This window comes from Schistocerca piceifrons, chromosome 7, assembly GCF_021461385.2.
Source record: "Schistocerca piceifrons isolate TAMUIC-IGC-003096 chromosome 7, iqSchPice1.1, whole genome shotgun sequence".
Classification (NCBI taxonomy): Eukaryota; Metazoa; Arthropoda; class Insecta; order Orthoptera; family Acrididae; genus Schistocerca; species Schistocerca piceifrons.
Window position 1 is genome coordinate 192,212,994 of NC_060144.1, and position 19,409 is coordinate 192,232,402.

Genomic DNA, 19,409 nt, shown 5'->3' on the forward strand with positions numbered 1-19,409 from the left:
GTGACAGTGGAAACATACAAGAGCCTAATGGATAATGTGCAGTATGCTTACAATGTTCAGATATATTAATGGTGTAATAATTGTGCTAAAGATATACAGTGTGTTCGAGAAGTTCCCGTACCCACAGGTCGAAACATTATATTGTGTTTTGGAGTAACTATGTTTAAAAACCATGTACCCAACAGATCTGTATGTGCACCCTCATCCCTTACACATATATCTACACATCTCCATGTCCTCTTTGACATCTTGTCAACCTTGTGAGGAGTTTTACTTTTAAAGATTTCCTCAACACTCGTGCACAATTCTTTGTTATTCTTGTACCAATGTTGAGCCATATGGGATTTCATTATTCTCCATAACGAGTTGTTTGAACACGGCCTCTGGTAGCAGTTTCAACAGGGCTCGAGATTTTGCCGAACCACGTCCAATCTATTGGCCTTGAAATTGTTCCTCAAGAAACTCACACACCTGAATAGCAAAACTTGCTACAGCTCTGGTTGTGCTCTAATCACACGTGATCCATGACTTCCTTGTCTTTGAGATGAAGTATTAACTATGTCTTTTCAACATGTCCAAATAAGAATTTCCATTGATAAACTCTTCAAAAAATGTGTTCTGAACAGGTATCGTAATGTCAGCCTTGCCCCCATCATATGTGAGCCAGGTTCCTGTCCGACACACGTAATGGGGATCTCCTTCATCCAGAAAACCATATCCTTCCTTTGTGAACTGTGATATATTGCACATTCATCAGAAAATAGCACTCTTCAGTAAGGCATGTCATTCAGAAATAGTGTTAAGCTACAGCTGGTTTTCAGACAATTATTTCACAAACATCAGTCTAAATCTTTTAATTTTGAAGTTTTTTTAATGTGTCCATGCAGTGCTGATGGTAGTACTTGAAGTTCAGCTGCTCTTTTGCCAGTGGATTTCAATGGTGAATGCTTATTTGATGGAACTACTGGCACATTTCCTCTTGTGTTTCTGACTGCCTTGACGAGTTGCTTTCTCAAGTCACTCGTAGCCTCTATCATTTTGCCGTGATGTGGCCATTAATGCACTCCCGTACATGGCACTAATTGCTCGTCACATTAGCCGTGGCTTCACAAATGAAATAATGCAATACTAAAACAAAACGGTACATTACTGACAAAAAGCATTGTTAGTAGTGTATTCTTATGTGTCAGTATTGCGCTGCTACTTTATTGTCCAAGGTGGGTGAACATTGCAATGGGTCACGAGGCCGAATGTGATAAGTCAGGATGCCGTCAGGTTATCACACTGTGTATGCTGCAGTAGTGTTGTCATGGGTCTCAGGTAAGTGTCATACACTCTGTCGTGAAAATAGTATTGTCAAGTGATCTCTCTGTTCTGTAACAAACTATGCAGTACTGCCGGTACTATCAGGTGGTCAATGCTCACCACGATGCAGGCTAGCCAACAGAAGCATGCCGGTGTCAGCAAAGGGTCGTCGTGTGGACAGTGCGTGATATACTTCCGCAAGAGGTGGTGGCAGCTGGCGAAGGTGTGCTGTCATCTGTGCAACAGTGAGCAACGTGTGGTGCCTGAGCGGCTGGCTCGTTCCCACTGCTCAGCGGGAAGCATAGTGCAGGTGGAATCAAACTGCAGTCCCTAGCACGGAGAAGCCAACCAGTGGCTGTGATATGTGCCTACATAGGGTTATGAACGGTGAGTGTTTACCTGCACGGGTTGTGATGGTCGGGCAGCTAGATGGTCAAGGCTCCAACCGCGGTCCACGAAAGTAGGCATCCAGCAGCAGTTGGCAGTCAGCCAGCAGGCAGCTTGCTGAGGGAAAGGCACTAAGCCTGTTGCAAGTAAAGACAGAGTCTCATTTTAGCTCATAGACTGGTCTGGAGCTCCCACTGTGGCTAGTGGCTGATGATGCCAGACAATGCCTGCCTGAATTGGGCAGTATATATGCAAGCTTGATCTGTTACTGTTATTGAAACTGCAGTGTTTCTGCCCTCTAAGCTCTTACAAGGTTGAGGCTTCAGTGTTAATGAAATGAAATGAAATGATCGTATGGCATTGTTGGCCGGGAGGTCCCATGCAGGGAAGTTCGGCCGCCGTATTGCAAGTCCTTTTTAATTGACGCCACTTCGGCGACTTGCGAGTCAATGAAGATGAAATGATGATGAACACACAACACCCAGTCATCACGAGGCAGGGAAAAATCCCTGACCCCGCCGGGAATCGAACCCGGGACCCCGTGCGCGGGAAGTGAGAACGCTACCGCAAGACCACGAGCTGCGGACAGTGTGACTGAGTGGTTACCTTGAAATTGTTGCTCCTGCTTTCTTGCCAAGCAGCAACACTGTATCCCCGGTGGTGCCTTAATGCTGTACCGGCTCCTCCTCTCAGAGGCCCTGGGTGGCGCATACTGCTGTGTCGGGGTACTTCTTGCGCCAGTGCTCGTAGCTGCTGAGGTGTATTGTGAACCCACCCTATTATGTCAGTCACAAAAGCTGTCTGCTTCATCAGACAGAACCATGGTGCAATATTACAGTTGTGAGGCTGTGGCTGATGTGAGTGGCCACTGTGACACTGTTGAGGAGTGATTAGTGTCATTGTGGTATGTGGGAGGGTGCACAAATATCTACAGACAGGGCAAACAGTGACAGAGGCAATCAGTGCCTTTAAAGATCACTTTGGCAAGGCTGCATCTCAAAAAGCAATCCTGTTTGATTGAAAGAAACGTTATTCAAAGCAGGAATACCAATAAAACAGCTACTTGTTTTCCTACTGTACAAAGTCCACGGGGTACAAGGACTTTCTCGGATACTGTGTATGTCTAAACTCCAGATTCAATTAATCTCATTAATCTTTAACTTCATACTAATGCAATGGAAATAGCTGTGTTTCTGGCAACTTATCTAATAAATTTGTTTACCCAGTTTCTTAAATAACTACGTACCTGGTGTCACAAGTGTGTGTCCAAATCGAAATGCAGCTGATTGGAAAAACTGATCAATCTGTGGATTGATAGATGGATCATATCCTGTAAAAGAATACATGGCATATTACAGCTACTTCAAATAATGAACAACTAAACCAGGTACATCCTAAAAATGATATGTGATTGTGCAAATTTATTGATATTAGCTGTTTCTAAATCAGTAATAGTTATATTACAGAGAATGAGATTACTATAAGGATCTTTCAATAAGTAATGCAACAATTTTTTTTCATAAAACAGAATGTTCTATTCATGATCTAAATATGACATATTATTCTCCAATTCTTTGGTTATAAAACGCTATTTCTCAATGTAATCTCAGTTCAGCTCTGTGGCCTTACACCACCTTAATGCTAGAGCCTGTATGCATTCGTTGTATTACTCTTCAGATCTGTGTGTCAGCCAATTTCTTGCTGCTTCTGTAACTTCCCTATTGAACTAGTGCTACCCACAGAATCTATCTGTCAGGGGGCCAAGGAAATGGAAGTCAGACAATCCAAGATTCAGACTGTATGGCATATGAGGAAGTCTTGTGATTGCCCCTTCGGTATGCGAGACTTGTGTAGCCTTGTGTTATCGTGGTAAAAGAGAAGTCTGTTCACATTTTTGGTGCCCATGAATTGTTTTCTCTGTTTACTAAGAGTCTCACCTAAGATGATAGTTTGACCAAGAGGAAGGGCATCAAATGGAATGACCCTTTCAGAGACCCCGAAGACTGTAGCCATGTCTCCACCAGCTGAGGGTACTCTCATGAACTACTTCTATGGAGGAGACATTGTGTCAATTGCCATTTTATTTCAGACTTAAAGTGGTGAGTCCATTTCAGTGCCTGGGACAATGTTTGACAAGAAATTGTTCACATCAGCCTGACAACAAACAAGCTATTCAACAGTCTCTAGTGATGTGTGAAGAAAATGGTACATGTAAGCTGCCAGCATTTGTCTGTGGCGCATAATGACAGGTGCATTAGGGAGCCTCTTCTTCCTGGTAAACATTTCCTGTGTTCATTCATTCATCATATTCCCTGGGAAAACCTTCAGGGGTGTGGGATGAGTCGAGGTATACATTAACAAAGGACAAGAGAATCATAGAAAAATAATCTGCTTACTGTATTAAAAATAAACAATTTCTTTACTTCACAATGCTATTCATGCTTATACAAACTTATTTTAATCAAGTAAATTAGAAGGAAAGCTGCTACTTGGAAACAAATCTGTTGCCTCCAAGCTATACTATAGAGCTGCTCTTTATTAGCTGTTAGTAGCGTAAGATTTACTTGATTAAAACTGTTTTTCACAGAAAATATTTACCTGTATCAGTAAACACTGAATCAAATTTGCAGTAAATTACTACTTCTCATGCAGCTTTGCAATGAATGTTACAATTTGTCATTTAGCTAACAGAAATTTTCAGTTCCTGAATCTGTATATTTGGATGATCAGTAGAGACAGGGCTTTATGAGGTATGTTTTCTTTTGAATTAGCACAAATTACCAATTTCCTTTTTTATTTTGTATGGAACCTCCTTTAATACGTCCCCACCAGGGTATATAGCTCCATTCTTAACCCTAGATAAGAAGGTAAAATTTACATAAAAATTATGTTTGTTTCTTGTATTGTGACTATGTAAATCAAAATTTAGCTTAAACTGATCTTTATTATCAGCAACAAAAACTATTAAGGAGGAATGTGTTGGGAAGTGAGTTTAATAATTCTAAGATCCTTAAAAATGTCTACACAAGATGCACAGTTATATATTTTACACAATACTCAGAAAATAAGGAAGCAGAGGCTGTTGCAGTCTTGGTTCAAAAGAGAATACAAGAATGACAACCAGCAAAAGTTACCAGAGATTCGTGCATCTGTAAAAAGATCAAAGCCCAAGATGTACAACTACTACCACTGTCATACCACAGCAAAACATCTGGCTGAGAACCCGAAAAAATTCTGGTCCTGTACAAAATTACCAACTGGGTCCAAGGCTTCCATCCAGTCACTTCTTTACCAGTACGATGTGGCAGTTGAAGATAGCAAAACAAAAGCCAAGGTTTTAAATTTTACATTCAAGAAATTGTTCACACAGGACAATCTTACAACTGTACCACATTTGACCATCAGACAGACTCCCTTATGGACGACATGGTAATAAGCATCCCTGATGTAGAGAAACAACTGAAGAGTTGAAAACTAATAATTCACCAGGTTCAGGTGGAATCCCAGCTCGGTTTTTGAAAGAGTACTGTATGGCATTGGCCCCTTACCTAGCTTTTATTGTCACAAATCTCTCACCCAGTATAAAGTCCTCAGCAACTGGAAAAAAGTGCGGGTGATGCCTGTATATAAGAAAGCAAAAGAACAGACCTGCAAAATTACAGTCCAATATCTGTAACATTTATTTGCTGCAGAATCCTTGAACATGTTCTCAGTCTGAATATAATAAATTTTCTTACGGAAAGCGTTTGACATGGCGACCTATTGCTGGCTATTTTTGAAGAAGGTATGAGTACGCTGATGAGTCAAAACATTATGACCACTGCCCACTGTGAGGTTGTATGCTGTCATGTGGCACTGAGGGCACGTGAGGCAATAAGAAAAGTATGTGAGTGAAGCAGAGGCAAGTGGGGAACCTTTCTAGTGACAATATCCGGTGAAAACGCCATAATCCACAACGTAAGGGACTCTTGACAACAGCCAGTTTGTTATGGTCCAGTGCCTGGGAGCGAGCATCTCAGAAATGGTGAAGCTGGTCGGCTGTTCTTATGCTACTGTTGTGAGAATCTATGGAAAGTGGTTGAAGAATGTTGAAACCACAATTAAATGACAAGAAATTGGACATCCATACCTCATCACAGAACATAGGGATCAGAGGCTTGACTGCACTCTAAATCAGGATAAGCAGTAATTTGTGGCAGAACTGATGACAGAGTACAGTGCTGGCACAGGCACAAGTGTTTTGGAACACACCGTTCAGCAGAAAGTGTTGGACGTGCTGTTTTACAGCAGAGGATATCTACGTGTTCACCTGTTGACCCACCAACATCGTCAGTTTCGATTACAGTGGACATGGGATCATTGAGATTGGTCCGTGGCTCAATGGAATTGTGTTGTGTGGTCAGATGAATCTCATTTATTGCTAAACCAGGTCGATGGTCATCATCCGGATGAACTGCTGCTCGAAACGTGCAGCATGCCATGGACGTAGGATGGTGGGAGCAGTATTATGTTTGGGGCACATTCACCTGGGATTCCATGGGACCTGTGGTAGCAACTAAAAGCACCATAACAGTTGTGGGGCTACATGAACACTGTTAGGGACAACCTGTTACCCCTTGTGCTTGATGTCTTCTCTAACAGCAATCCCATCTTCCAGTAGGATAGCTGTCTGTGTCACAAGGCCAGAATTGTGTGGCATTGGTTTGAGGAGCATGATAGTGAACTCACGTTGATGTCTTGCCCATCACATTCAGCTTATCTGAATGTGATGAAACCCAACTGGGACGCTATCAGGTGCCAGCTCCGTGCCCACAAACCAACTGCCTGTAAATTACGGGAAGTGTGTAACCTGTACATAGGCACCTGGTGCCACACATCTCTGAAAACCTATCAAGTACTTGTCAAATCTATGCATCTCTGCTGAAATGTATTCCAGATGTGGACCAACACACTTTCAGGTATGTGGTCATAATGTTTTGGCTCATCAGTGGATACGGAATAGGTTCATAGATGTGTGAGTGGCTCAAAGACATCTTAAGTTGTAGAACATGGTATGATGGCCTCAATGGCGAGTGTTTATCCCAGGCATGGGTACCATCAGTAGTGCCTCGGAGAAGTGTGATAGGACCTCTGTTATTCTCTATACACACAAATGACTTAGTAGTGTAGGCAGTAATGCTACGTTGTACAGTAAGGTGTGAAAACTGAGAGACTGTAGGAGGATACAGGATGACTTAGACAACATTTCTAGTTGATGTGATGAATGGCAGCTAGTTCTAAATGTAGAAAAATGGAAGTTAATGTGGATGAATAGGATAAACAAACCCGTTATGTTTAGATACAGCATTAGTAGTGTCCTGCTTGACACAGTCACATCGTTTAAATATCTGAGCATAATGTTGCAGAGCAATATGAGATGGAATGAGGCTGTGAAGTTTGTGGTAGGAAGGTGAATTTGATTTATTTGGAGGATTCTAAGAAAGTGTGGTTCACCTGTAAAGGAGACTGCATATAGGGTGCTAGTGCAACCTATTATTAAGCATTGCTCAAGTGTTTGGGATCCGTACCATGTTGGATAAAGGGAAGACTTCGAGGCAATTCAGACGCTGGCTGCTAGATTTGTTAGTGGTACGTTCAAACAACATGCAAATGTTACAGACGTGCCTCTGGGAACTCAAATGGGAATCCATGGAGGGAAGACAACATCCTTTTTGAGGACCAGCATTTGAAGCTCAATGCAGAACAATTGTACTGCCTCCAACAGACATTGCGTGTAAGAACCGCCACGCGGATGCATGTTGACAGTCATTTTTCCGTTGCTCTGTTTGAGAGTGGAACAGGAAAGGAAATGACTAGTAGTGGTAGGCGGTATCCTATGCCACGCGCCTTACAGTGGATGGCATGGGGTACCCTACGCCATGTTCTGTACAGTGGATTGCGGGTATTCACCATACAGCACATGGCATAGGGTAACCCATGCCATCCACTGTACGGGGTATATGTGTAGATGTAAATGCAGCTTCTTACTGCCCACTTCTTCTGAATGAATGCTTTGTTCATGTTGTGACTTGGCAAGACAGCCAAGCCACTAGGAGGTGAAGCCGAAAGGCACGCGTTTAAGCTCACGCAGGCTGGCGTGAGGTCTGGAACAGTTAAAGGATTTAAGTCTAGCAAATAAAGTACGTAGCTGTTGGAATACTTAACTTTAATTCATAATTGGTGAACATCGGTCTGACGGTACATGTATCACGAGATAAATAGCAAATGATAATGGCGCCTTGCTAGGTCGTAGCAAATGACATAGCTGAAGGCTATGCTAACTATAATCTCGGCAAATGAGAGCGTAATTTGTCAGTGAACCCTCGCTAGCAAAGTCGGCTGTACAACTGGGGCGAGTGCTAGGATGTCTCTCTAGACCTGCCGTGTGGCGGCGCTCGGTCTGCAATCACTGATAGTGGCGACACGCGGGTCCGACGTATACTACCGGACCGTGGCCGATTTAAAGGCTACCACCTAGCAAGTGTGGTGTCTGGCGGTGACACCACAGTTCACTTTAGGTGCACTGCCCCATACGAAACTTCCCTGGGAAAGCAGGGAGTGAAAACATGCAAAATAAACCAACACTTGTGTGTTTGGATCAATATAGTGGGAGATGCTTCTGAGTGCATAACATGCTGAACTGAGCTGCTTGATTAGTTTGTCTATATGTTGACTCCATTTTAACCTATTATCCAGTTGGATCCCAAGGAATTTCACACGCTGTACTTCATTCAGTATATTACCATTAATGTCTACTTCTGGTATTAATGGATAATTGTTTGTGGATGAAGTTCCATAACATAAACTTTTGTGAGATGAAGTTTTAAGCTGTTAACTAAGAAGCACTTTAGACCTGCTCAGCTACTGTTAAAGCTATATCTCCTAACATTAAATTTGGACACTTAATTATTATTTGAGTTGTAAAACTACTGTAGGCTACCATATACCGTCGTAAGTATACGTAGACTATGGTAGTTTTATTAGTAGCTTTGGTCAGCTTAGGTCATAACCGCAGTACCTTGTGTTGTATACCTATTAGGTGTTACCTCATTTTGACCACTTTTTTGCTTATGCAATCAGTGTCTTACTAGATTTCCCTAGAAATGAGAAGCGGTGAACTGTGTAGAAACTGAGTGAGGATATATAAAGGGCCACGTAATCTACAGAACATTTTTGTTCTACATAGTCACCTGCTTGTCTTATATTTAAAAATAAACAGTATTTATAGCAATATTGAAATAGTCATTGTTTAATTCAGGTTTTATTTGAAAATTGTTGCTTAGTAACGTGAAACAGAGGGATGTTATGGTAAAAGCAAAAACACAAAAAATAGGTTTATCATATAGCAGTAGAAAATGTAATTTCTTCTGTCAGATAATGCCGGCGTCCCCCGGAAACGTTGCAATAAGAGACAACGGCCAATCCTTCCAACACTGGAAAAATCTCCGGACACGAAAAAGTAAAATAAGTAAGTCTTCAAAAAAATGGTAAAATTTAAAAAAAAAAAATCGAAACAAAAACAATTTTTTTGCTTGTGCATGTAAACTCTACTTGCATCAAAAGTAACTCTTTCGGGTTACATAAAAGTGCCGACTTTACGTGAACATCTTTTACTTATAAATGCAATTTATATTTTGTAAAGATATAAAATACACAGTGAACTAATGCTGAATGATATGTGGTCCTCCTACTAATCCTATCATTTACTAAGTCATTTTATGTACTGTACCAAAACTACCAAGTCATAGGTTTGGTAGAACGCAACTCCAATTATTATTTTTCCTGTCATCAGCAAACATTATAGTTTTTGAAGGGTATCACCGTTTATCTGAACGGCATACTGATATTTGATGCTTACATATTCTACCATCATCGTGTATGAGAATGTACTGAAACTTATCAGATCAGTTGAACCTTGCTTTGGCTTTCATGCTGTATTGCAGCAATTACAGTTAGCCATTATACCAATCAGAAATCGTTATATTCTTGTCACATTTCATTTTGGTAATGTTATGTCATTGTATGTTTTTACTAATAAACAAATGGATACTAATGACCTACAACCATCCCCCCCCCCCCCCCCCCCACACACACACACAAACACACACAAAATCTGACTGTGATAATTCTTTATTGATTAAATATTAAATTGTGCTCACCATTGTAGTCTGGCAATGGTTTCCCCAGCAATTGTGGCAACCATGTGTTGACAGTTATGTGTTGTTGAGTTGCTATAACCCACTTGCGTGCTTCATTGTACACTTTTTCATCGGTCCACTCCGGATTCAGCTCATGTAGTTTACGTGCCAATTTATTATGCCATCGAAACCATAGAATTCCAAATGTTAGTAGGAATGGATTCTCATTTCCTCTTGGGTTACCAAGTTCTGTTGTGTGAAGAAATACAATGTGCTTTGTGAAATGTATTTCATACATTTAACTGAACATCAATCCCAACAAAAATCAGCAAAACATTAACTCGAAAAATATACTTCAAAAACTGTCTGCCCTTTTTTGATATCTACCTGTTATTAAAAAAAAAAAAAAAAACCACACACACACACACAAACACACACACATCAAAAGGAAAGTTACAGCTGAAAATATAAGTTACAGCTTAAAATATTCTATTATTGTGTGCCACAGTCAAAGATTTAGTTCTTATTGTTTATTTATACATTTTATATCTTATGGTCCATTGAAAAAATTTAATATGGCGTAAGACCTTGTCATCATTTTCATTTTAATATTTCTTTCTTGGCACTTCATTTCACAGTGATGAGAAACAAAGGAGAAAGAAACTAGTAAAAATTTATTTCAGAGGAATGATGAAAGACAAATATATGGAACAGATGAACTATAGCGAGGAAGTTTGCACAGCCGTTTTTTGTTCATGGATGAATAAACATTGTTGAGATAGGGGAAGGATATTAACTACCAACCATTGAAATGGAGGGGAAAAAAAACTTTGAGACATAATTGAATTTCCAGTTGCTGGAGCTTCAATAAATTACTTCATCAGGAGAAAGAGAAATATGCAAATTAGCAAGATGAAAAGGTGGAGACATCAGACACAGAGAATAGTGTTATATTAAAAATTCACAGGTGATAAATTCTGTTTATTGCTGTTCTCCCAGCTCAGCAACCACTGCTTCTCAGCTCAATTTCTCACTCTATTATTACACTTATCATTTTTCTGGCAAAAATAAGCAGCTCTTACACAAATGAAGCCCATGGCCATACTGATTTGTTTATAGACACCAAAGATGCTAAATTCAAATGAGAAAGTTTCACACTTCACAGCTATTGGTTGTTCATCTTTGGTGCATGTGTACTTTCTCTGTGATAGGATCACTCCCATTCTTTTGTAGCCACATCTTGTATGTTTTAAGCTCTCAACTGTCAAACCAAACTTAAACATTTTTAAGTTGTCCTGGCTACTACACTGTAATAGAACTATGACTAAAACTCTTCACGGCACCTGTTGGGAATAAACTAATAAATTATACTTAGTCTCAGCTGTCGGCAACAAAAAAAATCTGCATACTGAAAAATCTTTCCACAGGATCTGTAGAGTGTCGCTTGGTGTAGGTACTGTGATAAAAAGGTGGTGGTGGATTGGCCATGGGTAGCCGTTGCTTGTTCAGAGCTGGGAAGAGTCCTCCTGCAGATGAAGCAAGCTCTCCATGAGGTACAAGATTCCCATCTTCATCAGTCCGCAGTACATCTGACCATGTTTTTGTAGTTCCATATACTAAACCTCCATCTATCCAAGGTGTTATTTCATTCAGCTGAAACATGCACAATTAATAAATAACTAAAAAAAGCAGTTGTGCACATACAAAAACCTTATTTCTATTTAAAAATATGCTGTCAGTTATGACGTATGAAAACTCATAATCTCTCTCAATTGTCATTGTTGTCTTGTAGTAAGAATGTGTTGTATTAAGTTAACTGTGGAAGAAAAGAAGATTCTCCAACTTATTTAACTATAAACATATTGTAATATAATATGTCACTGACAGAAAGTGTTAAGTTCCAAATTAGAAATATTCACACCTATGCAGAAGTGATATTACAAGAAGGGAAATTCCAGGGAAGAACTAACAAATAAGAATCAGGAAAATATTGAGAGGCAGGAGATGGGAAATTGGTGCCTTTCAGAGCAGAGGCAAGAGGAGGGTTAATTATGGTGACAATTACAATTAATTCTTAACAGTCACTATACTGGAAAGGTGGACCATTTGATAGAGAGCAGTGTAAGTCGATAGAAGTACAGTATCAGGTTAGAGGAGGAACTGGGTGCATAATGACAGTAGAAGAAAGTGTGAGGACAAGGGAGTGAGAAGATGACAGCTGAGAATGGGGACAAGCAAAGGTTTAGTACAAGAGGATTCTGAGATTGGAATGTGCCCTAGAGTGACCATCCTCATCTGCACAGTTCAGAAGGAGCTATATTGGAAGGGGCAAGTACTTAAGCAGATATTGACTGATATTGTAGTATTCGGCATTTTCAGTGACTGAGTGGTTCAGTTCGCAGTAAATCACCAATTGACCATGGCCATTTGTGCAAGCAGAAAACTCATTAGATTTCATAACCATATAAAACACTGAAAACTAACTGCACTGCATCTGTGACATAGCTGCTCTATTATGTGGTCCTTCTGGACTACTGTTAGAATTGATGGGCTAGAGTAAGGGACAGGTCTTGCACCTGGATAGGATAAAGACACTTTGGGTGCAGTATTAGCATGAAGAAAGACAATAATATTGTATAGACTAGAATGGTACCTTGGGTGGCACGGGTAGAATTTTGGGTAGGATGTCCTTCTTAGGACATTCAAGAGGTCAGTGAAGCCGTAGTGAAGAACCTTAAATACTGTTTCTGAACTTAAGAAAATAGTGTAGAAACAAACAAATGTCAACATATGACAACGTATTGCGAGCACATCTAGTACACATTTGGTATGAAGCTTCATCAACGAATTTACAGTACCTGTTGCCGAGGGTTATTAGGAGATAAGCCAGTGTTCATATCAAATCTTGTTCTGAGGACTGGCATGATAGTCAGACCACTCTCCTCTCTGTATTTGTGGCCCATGGGTATATCAATATTGAAATATTCTGGTGGACATGATGGCCTTTGTGCATCTAGAATTTCTTCCACAACTTGTTGACCTTAAAATGACAGGTACATTTTCCATTACTAAAGGAATAATGGGTTGTTCAGTAGAGCAGTAATTAACAGTGCAAACCATTTATTAAAGAGGTCTCATAAACCTGATCATATAAGGGAACTTTCAACGATCTGGAATGAATCAAGAGGCTTATTATCAGAGGGAAGAAACTGTCAGAAACTTATTATGTATGTTATGTTTATGAATAAGTATGATTATACTGCTGTATTCTACTTGTACTTAGACACACTGTAAGTGAACTCAAAAAATAAAATTAGTTGGAAAGCCATAATTTGGAAAGAAATGCTGCTGCTTTCCCAGTAACACTAAACAGTTATAGTTTTGTCTAATACTTACTAGCATGAAAGATTAAGAACTGTAAGATTTAAAACCTTTTTACAATGAACATTTATTTACTAGTGTGAACCTTTAATCTAGATATTCAGATAAAGTGTTAAAGAAGGGACTTATAATATATATTTCTCTTCTGAATTTTCAATTGTTCTCATTTTTTGTTCTCACCATAATCTTGTTAAACACCTTTGATTTAAAAACACAGTTTTAATATGCCAGGAAGTTTCATATCAGCGCACACTCCACTGCGGAGTGAAAAATCTCATTCTGGAAACATCCCCCAGGCTGTGGCTAAGCCATGTCTTCGCAATATCCTTTCTTTCAGGAGTGCTAGTTCTGCAAGGTTCGCAGAAGAGCTTCTGTTAAGTTTGGAAGGTAGGAGACGAGATACTGGCAGAAGTAAAGCTGTGAGTACGGGGCATGAGTCGTGCTTGGGTAGCTAAGTGGTAGAGCACTTGCCCGCGAAAGGCAAAGGTCCCGAGTTCGAGTCTCGGTCCGGCACACAGTTTTAATCTGCCAGGAAGTTTCATATCAGCGCACACTCCACTGCAGAGTGAAAATCTCGTTCTGGAACCTTTGATTTATTCATTCATCATGTTTTGGAGATCTCTTCCAGAAGGAACACTTTCAGGTATGTTGAACGAGACAGGATATGCACTAATTGCAACAAATTAGAGAAACCCAGTCTGAATTGTAGTCAAGGCGACAAAGTTCACAAGGAAACTGTGTCTATGTCCCATATTGAAAGATTATGATAACTACAAAACACACAAAACTACCCTCCTTTTGTTGATTCCATTACAGCTTCTTATTCATCTTGGCATTATGGCATTTGACACACAGTGTTTCATTTAGTGCACCGCCATTAAAATTTAATTTTCTTCATCTTATTTTTCTTCACTTCTTGGAGGAATAGGTTTACAGATTGTTCTGTCTTCACTCAAGTCATCTGTTTCTCAGTTGTCATTCACCTCTCTTTTCTTTTGTTTTCTAGTTGATTAGTTGTTGAACTAATCTGTCTTTCCCCAGTTTGTTGATATGTTATTTCCATTTTATGCATACTTGCTTTTTTTCATTTATACAGGGCTATTACAAATGATTGAAGCAATTTCATAAATTCGCTGTAGCTCCATTCATTGACATATGGTCACGACACACTACAGATACATAGAAAAACTCATAAAGTTTTGTTCGGCTGAAGCCGCACTTCAGGTTTCTGCCGCCAGAGCGCTCGAGAGCGCAGTGAGACAAAATGGTGACAGGAGCCGAGAAAGCGTATGTCGTGCTTGAAATGCACTCACATCAGTCAGTCATAACAGTGCAACGACACTTCAGGACGAAGTTCAACAAAGAACCACCAACTGCCAACTCCACTCGGTGATGATATGCGCAGGGGAAATCAACGGGTCGGCCTGCAGTGAGCGAAGAAACGGTTGAACGCATGCGGGCAAGTTTCACGCGTAGCCCGCGGAAGTCGACGAATAAAGCAAGCAGTGAGCTAAACGTACCATAGGATGGTGCTCCACCGCACTTCCATCATGATGTTCGGCATATCTTAAACAGGTGATTGGAAAGCCGATGGATCGGTCGTGGTGGAGATCATGATCAGCAATTCATGTCATGGCCTCCACGCTCTCCCGACTTAACCCCATGCGATTTCTTTCTGTGGGGTTATGTAAAAGATTCAGTGTTTAAACCTCCTCTACCAAGAAACGTGCCAGAACTGCGAGCTCGCATCAACGATGCTTTCGAACTCATTGATGGGGACATGCTGCGCCGAGTGTGGGAGGAACTTGATTATCGACTTGATGTCTGCCGAATCACTAAAGGGGCACATATCGAACATTTGTGAATGCCTAAAAAAACTTTTTGAGTTTTTGTATGTGTGTGCAAAGCATTGTGAAAATATCTCAAATAATAAAGTTACTGTAGAGCTGTGAAATCGCTTCAATCATTTGTAATAACCCTGTACAGTGTGTATTAAATTCTTTCACTGTAATATTGTTTTGTATGTGATCTGTGAAGCGAGAGCAATCTCAAGAAAAGCCTCTGTGGTTCCTTAGCATTTCTACCAGAAATCCTGCTCCTGTGTGCACGAGGCAAAAGCCACAAGGCCATGAGATACTTCACTTCTATGATGTATAGAGGATGAAAGACAAGTCCCTGGGGATCTCCAGCTATGAGAGAAAATACTAAAAGAAAATGAGGCGAGTCATATTACACATAAAAGGAGTCCATACAGTCAAAAGTTCAACAAGTTCCAGAATATACTAAACAATGATAATTTTATCAGTTAGGCTTGTTTACTGGGGATGTTGCCGTTCCAAGTAAACGAGTCTATGTTGTGACTCATTACTGAATAAATGGATTTACATCTGTTTAAGACTCCCCAGCTTGTTAAATAGATGCCTTAATGAGATTCATAAAATAACGTAGCAAATGACCCATATGGCTCACTTTTTATGTAAAATATTCTTTGTACCCTAACTGAGTTATCCAAAATATTATTACATTGACTGTAAGGAATGAAGCAGTGGAAATGTGCTAGATGATGTCTTGACACTGACAGTGGGAAATTTCATAATCGAAATAGCATCTGCTTTCAGGTTGTGAAGGACGTTGGCAATACTTGTTGTTCAAAAATGCTTCAGTAAGTGTGTCACTATTCTAGGAAAGTTGAATGTAAAGGCAGACAATGTAAAGATTCAAAATGGAGTTTCCAGTATGTCTAAAACATAAATTTTACAATTGGTGTATATTACCAGTTTTTAACATACGGCAGTTAATGTGGACTTGAAATATAAAAACCATTCCAAAATTGTAAGTTGCTCACTTAAAGGTGGAGAGTTGCATCTTGGGAATTTCTTGGAGGGGAAGGAAAGCAAACAAATGGGGCAGGGAACAGATTATTTTGAAATGAAAATGAAAGTGGATGGGACATGTGGGTCGTAAATGATTGGCAGATGGACTGGGGGGGCTCAGTGCTGGACTCTAGGATGTTAGGAATGACATCAGCAATGTCTTCATGGGGATTCCATAAATCAGGAAGCATAACTATTTTTTGCACCAGCAACTTGATCCATTTTAAACTTAAGATGGGAATGAGTTTTTCCTTTAGACAGACAAGTATAAGTGTGAACAACAATTGGAGTACAGAATGTCGTAACTGATACCAAGAATGAACTCTGTGTAAGAGAACTAAAATGGTTTGAACACCTGAGAGATTTACTAGGCAAGGTCGTATTGGAAGTGGTATATTGTTGTTTTCCTCCAACCTTTAAACGGTGTTACCAAGCCAGTAACTGCAATACCTACAGTTTAATATGGGCTCTGAACCATCCCTTTCATGAAGAAATGCATACCTGCCTCCCACCCCCTCCCGCACGCGCACACTCTACTTGTCTTGCAATGACAAAGTGCGTCACAGTTTCACTTAAACAAGCACTGTCGTGTCAACAAGTTTCCTGAAAGAATTTATGTATTGCATTGTCAGTGTAACAAACCACATCTTGTTAAGCAGAGTCTAAATTATATTTGTGCAGTAAATCATGGATGACCATGATTATTTCCTTTCGTCAAAAGCAGTCAGTGTCTGAATAAGAGGCAACAATTGGTTTTTGGCACTTATATTAATATATTTTCTATCCAAATTGTACACATTATTTCATTCTCTTTACAAATGGCTGTTTCAGCTCGTAGAAATTAATCATTTGTGAACCATAGAAAACAAAGATTTTCATGACCTAAACAGAACAGTGAACTAAATGTTGTGTTGACAACACAGATGCTGATAAGATATCTGAGACTTGCAAGTGCCACCAAATTTGATATTTTAGTGATTAAAAACTGATATAGAAGTAGGAGTTAATTATAAATTTATTTTTACTGCATCTGTCACTGCAGAAGCATTACAATATGTGTGTTTACAGTGATTGTCGTATATTGATAGCAGTCTTTGTTCCAAGGACAGCAAAGCTAAGTATTGTATTCAGTAGTATTGTTGTAAACTACTATTTGAAACACTATTTATACAAAGCAGTTAAAAGTTTTTCATCAATTCTGATGATAAAAAAATGTGAGACTGTAACTTACAAAAAAGTTTGCTCACTTTATACTTATGCAGTGAATGGAACTTAACCTGATTTTCGTTTTTACTGTAATAGTAGTTCAATCACATACAGAAATCATGATGATTCACTGAAAAATATTTAGTAACATAACATTTATCCAATTCAGTAATATTAATGCATCACATATATGTCTTCTCCATAATTCACATACCAATGTTATAAGTAATCGTTTCTAATTAAATAAAACCACAAAAGTTGAGCCAACACATTTATTTGTTGAACAGCTATTGCTAAATAATGTGTCAAGACTAAAATATATATCACGAAATAGACGTGTGGAACTGCCACAGAGTCATGATAAATAGGTTACAGCATCAAGAGTGACTACAATTTTTTTCATATTGGGCACTATGAAGCAGCCGACTTGAGTAGAGATGCTGTTAGACTGTTGTGCACTGTAGTAGTTGTGAACCTCAAAAGCTGATAATGACAGTGGCACAAGAACAATTAGTACAATTGAGAGCTGCAGTTGTCAACATTAAATTTAGGAATGGAACTGTGATCTGTCTGAGCAGGCAAGAGGTCCAACAGATGCATTCAGTCTGCTATCTTTAGTGTAGATGTTTCCAACAGCTTCACTGTGCTGAAGACTTTGGAGAAAAGTCTGCAGGAGTTAAGAAACACTGACAAGACAAGGAAAAAAATTCAAGATAAGGTTGGTATTAGTAAAAGGTTTAAAAAGACCAAAAGGTCCTGATAGGAAGCAGTGTAGGGAAAGGAATGTCTGAACTATTACAGAACTCCCTAGGTGGTGAATTCCTGGTAACTAAGCCAAGTGTAGGGCTCAAAAAAAAAAAAAAAAAAAAAAAAAAAAAAAAAAAAAAAAAAAAAAAAAAAAAAAAAAAAAGCCACCTGTGGTGGGATTTTCATGATACAGACTGAGAATGAATATACCTTATCCAAATTCCTACAGAAGCTCAATACGTTCACCCCATTCGCTTTACTTGGTCCTCCCCATGGCAATGAGCCAACTTCCATGACGTCAATTCCTCATCAGTGATGGCTGCATCAGTACCCCTGTCCACACGGAACCTACCAACCACCAACAATACCTCCACTTTGACAGCTGTGATCCATTCCCCACCCAGAAGTCCATTCAATGACCAAAGTAATCACATCTTTTGTTTTGAGCAGTTCCTCTCCAAAAGTACCAAGGGTCTCACTCAGCCATTCACACACCGAAATTACCTTCAAATCTTGTCCAGAAACAGATCTTCTGTGCCTTGTGCCACCAGTCCCCCCCTCCCCCTTTTCACATATAACCAGACTCCAGTCAAAAAGGAGCATTCATCATGTGACAGTACCACCCTGGATGGAGCAACTAAATCACATTCTGTGCCAAGATTTCGACTGTTTCTTATCCTGTCCTGAAATTGAAAATATCCTCCCCACTATCCTTCCCACCACACCCACAATGGTATTCCTCTGGAATATCCTTTTCCATCACTACCCCACCCCTGCTCCAAATCCATTTGCCTCACGGCTCGTATCCCTGCAGCAGATGCAGTTGCGAGACCTGTCCCGTACGTCCTCCCACTACTACCTTCTCCAGTACTGACGTTCACAGCTCGTGGTCTCGTGGACACGTTCTAGCTTCCGGAGCACAGGGTCCCAGGTTCGATTCCCAGCAGGTCAGTGATTTTCACCTGCCTCGAGATGACTGGGTGTTTGTTTTGTCCTCATCATTTCATCATCATTCATGAAAGTGGCAGATTGGACTGAGCAAAGGTTGGGAATTTTTTTGAGCACTGATAACCGTGCAGTTGAGCGCCCCACAAACCAAATATCATAATCATAATCATCATCATCATCATTCATCATTATCATCCAGTACTGAAAACAGTCAGATATAAGATACTCTAGAAGTAATTCCCACAATTAATAGAGTGATTAGATTAGCATTAATAATAAATGAAAAGCAATATTGTAGAACAAAAGCAAACTGGTGCTTTTCATTTATTATTATAATGTTGTTCTACCAAGAACCGACGGAAGAGATAGAGAAGATCCAAAGAAG

At 39.8% G+C, this 19,409-nt stretch overlaps 2 protein-coding genes across 4 annotated transcripts in view; one reads left to right on the top strand and one right to left on the bottom strand.

Moving 5' to 3' along the window:
• Positions 1-19,409, top strand: part of LOC124805029 (GPI mannosyltransferase 2) — a 256,187-nt gene that overhangs the window by 183,156 nt on the left and 53,622 nt on the right. The gene's annotated exons all lie outside the window — the stretch shown is intronic.
• Positions 1-19,409, bottom strand: part of LOC124805028 (dual oxidase 2-like) — a 250,335-nt gene that overhangs the window by 179,311 nt on the left and 51,615 nt on the right. For both annotated transcript variants that reach the window (XM_047265439.1, XM_047265440.1), the window contains exons 5-8: positions 12,728-12,909; positions 11,279-11,522; positions 9,891-10,118; positions 2,939-3,022 (exon numbers count right to left, since the gene is read on the bottom strand). In XM_047265439.1, coding sequence (XP_047121395.1) covers positions 2,939-3,022; positions 9,891-10,118; positions 11,279-11,522; positions 12,728-12,909 — 738 coding nt within the window. The remainder of the gene's footprint in view (positions 1-2,938; positions 3,023-9,890; positions 10,119-11,278; positions 11,523-12,727; positions 12,910-19,409) is intronic.